At 41.5% G+C, this 9,063-nt stretch overlaps 2 protein-coding genes across 2 annotated transcripts in view; both read left to right on the top strand.

Moving 5' to 3' along the window:
• The window catches only part of RIPPLY2 (ripply transcriptional repressor 2), a 40,898-nt gene extending 36,340 nt beyond the window's left edge, over nucleotides 1-4,558 (top strand). The window contains exons 2-4 of the mRNA XM_004696525.2: nucleotides 139-344; nucleotides 663-727; nucleotides 4,284-4,558. Coding sequence (XP_004696582.1) covers nucleotides 139-344; nucleotides 663-727; nucleotides 4,284-4,437 — 425 coding nt within the window. The 3' untranslated portion in view covers nucleotides 4,438-4,558. The remainder of the gene's footprint in view (nucleotides 1-138; nucleotides 345-662; nucleotides 728-4,283) is intronic.
• A 2,485-nt stretch (nucleotides 4,559-7,043) lies between these two features.
• The window catches only part of LOC101643967 (cytochrome b5 reductase 4), a 91,931-nt gene continuing 89,911 nt past the window's right edge, over nucleotides 7,044-9,063 (top strand). Inside the window, 1 exon segment of the mRNA XM_045294648.1 lies at nucleotides 7,044-7,221. Within this exon segment, the coding sequence (XP_045150583.1) occupies nucleotides 7,147-7,221 (75 nt within the window). The 5' untranslated portion in view covers nucleotides 7,044-7,146.

The following is a 9,063-nucleotide window of genomic DNA, read 5'->3' as shown; positions in this document are numbered from 1 at the left end:
AGGCATTACTTTTTTTTTTTGACTGCTAGTTACAAGGTCCACAGTTTGAAACTACTAGCCACTCCTTGGGAGAAAGACAGGGGTCTTTCTATTCCGGAAAGACTTAACACTCCTCGCGGTCCTACCCCGTCCCTCCAGGGAGCCACTCCCCGGGACGCCTCCCCCTGGGCCACCCCAGAGCTCCTCCCCTCGGCTCTCCGCCCGGGCGGCTTCTGCCCCGCCTGGGCTCACGTCTCCTGCGCGCCCTGTCCTCTCTACCCCGCAGATCCGCAGGCTTCTGGAGACCGTGGGTTGACCCTCGAGGGGACACCGAGGACGTGACAGCGCTGCGTGCTGCAAAGGCGGTGAGTGACCCGTGCTTGGCGGGCTGCACCTCCGGGAGGCGCAGAGGGGCGCCGGGGTAGAGACGCGGATCCCCCGGGATGGAGGCTGGGGATGGGAGAGTTCGCACTCCCGCCTGTCCCTCGCCGACGTCCCGGTGTCCCGCTGCCCGAGGCCCTGTAGATCGGTGCTGAGGCGGCGGTGTGTGCTCTGGAGCAAGTTGGACACAGTTTGTGCCAAGCGTGAGGCTGCTGGGAGCCCCTGGGTCATTATCGCTGGGCGCTGAAAAAACGCCGTGAAAAGGTCACTGGTAACTGCTGGTCATCTCCTTGCATCCGCAGGTGCCCGATAGCCCCGGAGTGACCGACGCCTGCGGGAAGCTTTCCCATTACCGACACCCAGTGAGGTGGGTGACTGGGTTCACCCCTCCAGCCTCGGGAGTCAGAGGCATTGTCCAGCCCATCCCTGCCGCTGGGTCTGCTGCTTGTCTCTTACAAAGCGTATCCTCAAGGTTTCAGCTATTTATTCCCCCACTTCCAGAGACTGGTTGATCCATCCAATTGGAAAAAAAGTGGAGATCATGCCCCCACCTAAAAGAATTGGTCATCAGTGCACTCTCATTAGATCATTTAAAATGTATTATGAAAAGGGAACGTGAATAGTAAGTGCAGAAAGGTGGTATCGTGTGTGTGTGTGTGTGTGTGTGTGTGTGTGTGTGTGTGTGTGTGTGTCTGGTTTTAAATGCTAAATGCACCAAATGAAATTTACTTCCCATCAGGGTGAGTGTATATACTCTTATTTGATTGGAAACCAGAAGGAAAAAGGGATCCACAGTTGAGTTTTTAAAGCAAACTATGCTTGAATTGTAAGACAAGAGTGGAAAAGTGATGAAATCTCAAAGATCATAAAAGGGATCACAAACTAAGAAAACTAAGAAAGTTTAGTCTAGCCGAGTTTACAAATAAAAACAGACATGGAGTTCCTAACTAGTCCAGAAATTATGAGTGGGGAGGGTCAAAAGCGATGTGTCATAGGTTGTGTTACGTGAGTCTGGAAGAGGTTGGTGGTGGGAGTGTGGAGGAGGAGCATTAGAGGGAATACTACAGAGAAAGAGAAATGGGATCATGAAATGGTGTACCTTCTTCAAGGGGCTCCAGAGAGCTAAGGTTTGAGTTCATGCTTGGCCATTCCCGCAGGGAAGTCAGAGGACAGATCTTAACGTCCCTGTGCACACTGGTACAGATTTTTGTTTCTATCCTGGATATAGTGCTGGGAATCAGTGGTCCTTATTCTATAAGCAGCTTCAGGGGTTATTGAAAGGATATTATTAATCAGAAGAATAGAGTGATCAGATTTGTATCGTAGAAACATCGCTGTGAAAGTGACATATTGGCTTAATTAGATGCCCAAAGTAAGACCAAATGGGAAAGTATTCAAAATTAATCGATAAGGAATTATGAATGGCCTTTGTAAAGTATTGGAAAGAGGGATGAGGCCAACTAAATTTGAAAAATAGACTACCTAATAGATTAGGCTTTAAAATGTATTGGATATGGTAGGTAGGTGAAGAGGAAGCAAACAATCAGAATGGCTCTCAACTTTGTCACTATTGAGTGACCAGGTGAATGCTGAATTAACAGATTGGAAATGAAAGACTGGGAAAGATTTGAGTAAGAAGATCAGTCTAATTTTCCTTTTATCTTATTAAGTGGACCTATGGGGCATTTAGATAGAGATGGCCAGTAGAGAGCTGAATTTATAGGTTGGAGCCCCAGCATAAAAAATCTTTATTCAAAATCATCTTGAGAGCCTTTGGTAAATGAACCATTTAGGAAATCATGGCAATGAGTCAGGTCATCCTGGATAATGTAGAAAAGAGAGATGATCAAAGCCCTGGGGGAAGGCCAGTGTCAAACCAGTGTCCACAGACAGTTTACAAAGGGACTAAGAAGAATCAGTCCAAACAGAAGCGTTCAAGCAAGTATGGAGTCCCTGGGGAGAAACTCTGGGAAAGAGAATGTACTAAAGATTAAACAGTATCCTTTAAGTTTGAAAGTTCAAGATTTTGAAAATTCCAATTATATACTGGGAAAAATGCTTCTTATTTAAATATTTCCTTCCTACTCCTAAAATTATGTTATCTTGTCTAGTATTGCTTGTGTAAGATTTTTTTAAATTCAATTGTCAATGTCTAGAGGGTGTTGTGTGCCATCCAGGTGATTCTGATTGATAAGGACCCCATATAACTTAGTAGAATTGCCCCATAAGGGCTGTGGTGCTGTACTAGGTGTTGGTTTGCTAACCACAAGGTCGTCGGTTTAAACCCACCAATTGTTCAGTGGGAGAAAGATGAGGCTGCCGGATCTCATAAAGATTTACAGTCCCTGAAACCCTAGGTCATTACCAGTAGGAATCTATATGATGATGAAACTAAAAGCAAACTCACATGCCATCAAGTTGATGCTGACTCATAGAGACCCGGTAGGACAGGTTAGAACTGCCCATGGCTTTCGAAGACTGTTTATGGGAGTAAAAAGTCCAGTCTTTCCAGTAGTTGGTGCTTTTGAACTGCTGACCTTGTGGACAGTGGATTTGTATTTTTGCTTTTAATATTTGTTAATCACCAGGCTTTTTCTCTCAGAGTGACTGATAGATTCGAATGACTGACCATCTGTTAGCAGCTGAGCACTTAACTGTAGTACCACTAGGCCTCTATCATTTTGAGAATATAAACCATGGTTTATTCATAGTTGAATTATGAATTATGTCTGGCAGAAGATATCATTAAAATATTGATTTAGTGATCAAATAATGTAATGTTTATTTACTTTGGTTTGGTACTTAGGCATTACTTTTTTTTTTTTGACTGCTAGTTACAAGGTCCACAGTTTGAAACTACTAGCCACTCCTTGGGAGAAAGACAGGGGTCTTTCTATTCCTGAAAGACTTAACAGTATTTTATACTCTCAGGGCGGGTCTATTCTGTCCTATAGGATGTCGATGAGTTGCCATCAACTCAGTGGCAGTTGCGTTTGGAGTTTGGTACTTGGGCATTACATTATAAACTTTTTTTTCTTGTATACCAATCTTCTAGAAGCATTTGTACATTGGCAACTTTCTGTCTTTTAAAATGGGGCATATTGAACACAGTGTAACTGCCTCTTTGCTTAGGATTTAAGGTAACAATAAGTAATATCAATGATCTTGGGCTCTAGGACAGCGAGGCTCTCAGAAGATATAGGATATATGGTACTTTATTTCTACAATGAAATAACTATTGTGATCGGTCATTCAACCTTATCCTTTCTTTCCTTGGATGAATTGAAACCTAGGTGGTAAGATTATTACTTGTGAGATTTTTGAAACTCTGAGGTATTTATGCTCATATGCAAGTTATTTGAATTAAACTAAAATTTTTATCTTGAACTTTTCCAATATGGACTTCCCAAACTTACTTTAGTGTAGGTAAGAAAGAGAGATAGGACAAGATTCAAGTGAAAGGTAGCTTTCTTACACTCAAATTGTGAGCCAAGCAGGAATTTATAAAAATATTGCTTTTTTCATACATTTCTAAATTTGTGTTGGCTACATCTAGAACTAAGGGTTAAAACTGTGAATTTTCAAGAAGGTGCTAAGTGATTTTTGCATTTGTGGAAGGAGCATAATATCTTGTTGCCTAAAGGAAGCCAAATATTAATCTATATGCTTACATAGGATCTAGTGTGAATTTGTTTGATACAGTTTATAGCTTGCATGAAAATTAAAATTAAAATCACTATTACTAGGACTTTGACAAGTGGGCTCCATGTAAGCGGTGATAATAGCATTCTAAAAATCTCTATATTGCGGCTGTATCTAAATGTATAACTTAGTTGTTGAATATATGGAGCTATTAAAATTCAATCATTGATCAATTCTGAACATGGAAAAATAAAACATTTTATGTGTTCTGCTTATTTCAGACTATTTTGGCCAAAATCAAAGTGCTATGACTATTTATATCAAGAAGCAGAAGCTCTCCTGAAAAATTTTCCAATTCAAGCCACAATTTCATTTTATGAAGATTCTGATAGTGAAGATGAAATTGGGGAGCTGACCTGTGATTTGGAAAATTAATCCGATTATTTTGGATGATATTTGAAAGTAGGATTTAAATTTAGTGTACAAATGTATCATAATCCTTTAAATAATTTATTTGTATATAAATTATTAATAAAATGAATTATTTTATAACTGACATAGTAGTTTGTCTTTTTATTAATTCCTACTCTAGAATTTAATGTTGGAATTTAAAATCGATAAAATTGCCATCTATAAAGGCCATCTATAAAATTGCTGTGATTCTATTATAAACATTTTGGGTTTAGAAAGACAAATTTTTATCAAATGACAATATAAGCTTAGTTATAATTTTGCAAGGAATGACAATATTTGTCAAGATTGAATTCTGTAACATCTGCTAATTTTACACTAATCATCCAACGTCATTGGGTGTTGATGTTAGAGATGACCATTTATCTTATTAGATAATGAAGAAAATCACCTCATGCTACCAGTCACATTATTGTGTGTTGTTTCCTAGCAGTTGGTGAAAATACATTAAATCATTGTCTATAATTGAGGACAAGAGTTAATTTTAGGGCTCTGGAATTTATTTTTAATAAATGACAAGTCAAGTTAATTTTCCCTGTAAAACTCCTCTGCTATCCTTAAATCCAGCAGTGAAATAACAGAGGTTGTCAGTATAATTTGTATAAGATTGCAAGACTTCCTCTAACACAAACCCTCCTGAAGTAAAACAAAATGATAGAATAGTTTTTATGGAGTCTATAAAAGAAAGTACAAAGACAATAATTTGATAATATTTTTTCACTTCTGTCCAAGGGGGAATTAAAAAGTTGGCCAGATATAAATGATCTCTAAAGAGATGTGTTCCACTGTGTAAAAGAGTTCACCAGTCCTGGATAAAGGATTCTCCAATATTAGCTACCTTACTTTAATCTCGTTCCCTGCTCCTAATAATCACATATAAAATTATTCTCATGAGAATTAAAACAAGAAATTACTATTGATTACTTTTCCCTATATGAATGTAAAATAATTGTTAGCATTTATGAGTGAGACAACAGAGCAATTTCCCAGGTAAAAGTAACATAATTGAAGTTCATTATCTGCAGCAAAATATTTTCCCAACATACATCTCAATTGTCAACAAAAAAGTCCCTATAATATTTCAGAATAGTAATGTGTAGAGGTTAAGGCCAGAGATGATTGTCTAGTTAAGAAATGTGTCTTACTTCAATAGCTGCATACATCCATACGTTTCTTTCCATTTGAAAAGCTACTTCAACCATAACTTTGATTGACAGACTCTTGACACTCAAAATAGAGATAATTAAGTTCACACTATGCCAGTGTGTCCAGAATTGGAAAAGTTACTAATGGGATGGTGGGGAGAGTTATTTAGAGTTCTAAGTTTCCTCTCCCTCCTTAGATTCTTTCTCAGGATTTGTGTGTTCCCCCGAGGATACACAAAATACCAAGTCACCAATCTGAACATGGGGTATCAAAGATTGTTATGTAATGCATAGCGTTTGTGCTTCTCATTAATATATTGAAACAGGATGTAAAACCATTGACTCTAATCTACTAGGCCCAAATGTAAAACAAACCAAACTCACTGCCATCGAGTTGACTTTGACTCAGAGTGGCCCTAAAGGACAGAGCTGAACGAGCCTGTGAGTTTCTGAGACCATAACTCTTTCCTGGAGTAGAAAGCCCATCTTTCTCCTGCAAAATGGCTCAGAGTTTCGAACTGCTGACCTTGTGGTTAGCTGCATCCCAACACGTAACCATTATGCCACCAGGGCTCCTAATAGGCCTAAATATAATGTTTATATATGACACCTAATTTAATCCATACTAAATCCTAATCTCATTATTTAGACAGGAAAAATGAGCCGTTGGGATACGGCAGTTACTTGGAAAAGGCTGCCCAGTGCAGCATCTACATTCTAACCAAATATACTCAACCCTGAGATTTTCTTTCCAGGATCAGTTGGGGGTGAGCTGAATTGGTGCATAATTTTAAGCAGGGGGTGAGGTGAAGCGGAAGAATTTATGAATGGGTGAATGAAGCAGAGGGCAACTTTATAAAAAGTCTTTTTCTCATTTGTCAATCATTAAGGAGGGTTCTCAGAGGTGAGATTAATTTTCTCCCTAACTCGCAAGAGTTAGCTCTTAAAGATGTGAGATTCTGTGTCCTGTGCAGCCTCGTGTTTTAGATGAGTTTCAGAGAAATAGAAATACTTTAATACGAGGAGGCTTCAAAAATTTCCATTTTCTTTTCATTCAATGTATCCACGAACTTTTTGATTTTCACTCTAGTGTGATTCTGTTTCAAGTCATGCTGTAGCCCGGTTTTTCTACGGACAGAGACTGGCGCTCTGATTAACAGGGCGCAAGAGGAATTTATTCTCAGATTTGGTCAGCACCAGCGTCAAGGAACAGCTTCCCTTCAATCTTGCCTCAAATTAGATGACACCACGGTCCAGGGCTGTAGTGCTGAGCGCGAGATCAAATGAGCATGCGTCCTTCTACCGGCGCCTCGCCCTCCCTCACCCCGCCCTTCCCGTCCGCCCCGCCCACCTAGCCTCTACGTGCTGCGTCATGGCGCGCCTCGCCCCCGGCGACCCCGGAAGTGAGCCGGGGGCTTGGCCTCTCCCGGCCGCCGAGCCGGAGCGGGAAACCTAACCCGCTTAAGGTTCAGTCCTTTTAACCCATCGGGCGTCGGACCTGGGGCAGGGCCAGGGTCAGGGGTTCAAGATGTTGAACGTCCCTTCCCAGTCGTTCCCGGCCCCTCGCTCTCAGCAGCGCGTCGCCGCCGGGGGGCGTAGCAAGGTAAGCGGGTACATGCTGGTCTGGGGCTGCGCTCGCCGCCCGCTGGCTTTTCGCGCTAATGCTTTACCTTGTGTGCTCTTCTATCCTTCCATCCCTGTCGGGGGCCGCTTCAGTTTACGCTCGCGTCTGCCCTGGTTGCCGACCTCCTTCTGATCTTCCATGCCCAGTCCTCGAACGCTCCTAACCTCCCTCTCCCTTACCTGCTAGCATCTTCTTACCCATCCCTTTATCTCGCTCGATTACTTCTCCTGGTCTTGCCCTGCTAATTAAATCACATATGTGTTACTGGACCAGACACTCCTCTCAGCTCTTTTGGTTTTTTTTCCCGGAAGAATGATGTGGGTCTCCAAGCAGCAGAAGGGAAGGGTTGGGCAGCGTCGAGGGCGACCACTCCTCCAAGGGATGGGGGCTCCTGGAGGAGCTAGGGAGGAGTGGCGAAAGGAGGGCAAATGTCTACACACATCCAGTCAGGCTTACTGACACTTCTCCAAGCCCCCTTTTTTCTTCTGTATGTGATTCCCCCCCCACCCACACACACTGATAGCACTCGCTGACTTTGATGCTAACAGTATTCTTGAGAAGTTTTGTTGAGCATTGTTACTGTTAGCAACAGGTAGAATACAAATGTAAAATTTAGCAATACAGTTGGCTCCCATGTTCTTTGCTAGGTGATGGTGATTGCTAGGTATTATCTGCTCCTACTGTTACTAGTTCCTCATTCTGTAACCACATCTTTTTTTTAAAACTTCCACCTTCTTATACCACTTCTTTTTCATTTATGCACTCCTAGGTCTTCGCATCGTTTGTGGTCTGCATCGACTTTTTTTTTTTCCGGCTGGCCCTAGATCACAATATGGGATTCAGGGAGCTGCCAGTGAATATGCTCCAAGTGATCCGAGTGCGTTCCATGTTTTAGCTGCTACAGTTAACCACAATCCTAGGAAGTGGGAAACTGGCTAAGAAATGTTGCCTTAGGGTTGCTGTGATGTGATACTGATAATGAAGTGACCCTGTTGCCTTGTTTACCATCTAGCCATCCAGTCATGTGTCTTCCTTTTCTTGCATGGTTGATCTGCCCCTCTACGTAAGTTAAATGGTTGATTGTTTATAGTCTCGAATAGTTTAGCCTTTACAGATGAAGAAATTCTGAGTGAGAACATCAGAGTTCCTGCTCCTTGTCATTAAAATGACCTCCTACACCAGCTTCACTTATTTAAAGTTAATAATGTAAGGCAAAGATAAAAGAAAGGTTCATAAGGCAGAATTGAGTCTTTGCGTCTAAAAAGAGAAAAAGATAATATTGTGCAATCAAAGGAAAACAGTCTCACTCAAGATAATCCTAAACGTGAGTCAGAAGCAGAATGAGAACTGGATGAGATGGGTGGAGGTTATACATGATAATTGTTTGCCTAGACATTAAAGTCTGAAACCTTCCTTTCCAAACTTAACCTCTTTGAGTGTAGGCTTCCTCTAGTGCAGTAGTTCTCAACATTCCTAATGCCACAACCCTTTAATACAGTTCCTCATGTTGTAGTGACCCCCCCAACCATAAAATCATAATTGTAATTTTGCTACTGTTATGAATCGGGTGACCCCTGTGAAACGGTCGTTCGACCCCCCAAAGGGATCTCAAAACACAGGTTGAGAACTGCTGCTTTAGTGTAAAATGGGAATAATAGCCCCCATCTTAAAGGGTTGTTAATAGGATTAAATGAGATAGTCTTGGCATATAGTAAACTCAAATTTACTCCTACTGAGTTCATTCTGACTCATAGGGACATATAGGGGAGACTAGATCTGACCCCCTGTGGGTTTCTGAGACCTAAAATCTTTTTTTTTTTA

Source organism: Echinops telfairi, unplaced genomic scaffold (assembly GCF_000313985.2).
Source record: "Echinops telfairi isolate 266 unplaced genomic scaffold, ASM31398v2 ScPeMD7_3533;HRSCAF=4204_0, whole genome shotgun sequence".
NCBI classification, from domain to species: domain Eukaryota; kingdom Metazoa; phylum Chordata; class Mammalia; order Afrosoricida; family Tenrecidae; genus Echinops; species Echinops telfairi.
The sequence above is the reverse complement of the archived record's forward strand: the minus strand, read 5'-3'. Positions and strand labels throughout refer to the sequence as shown.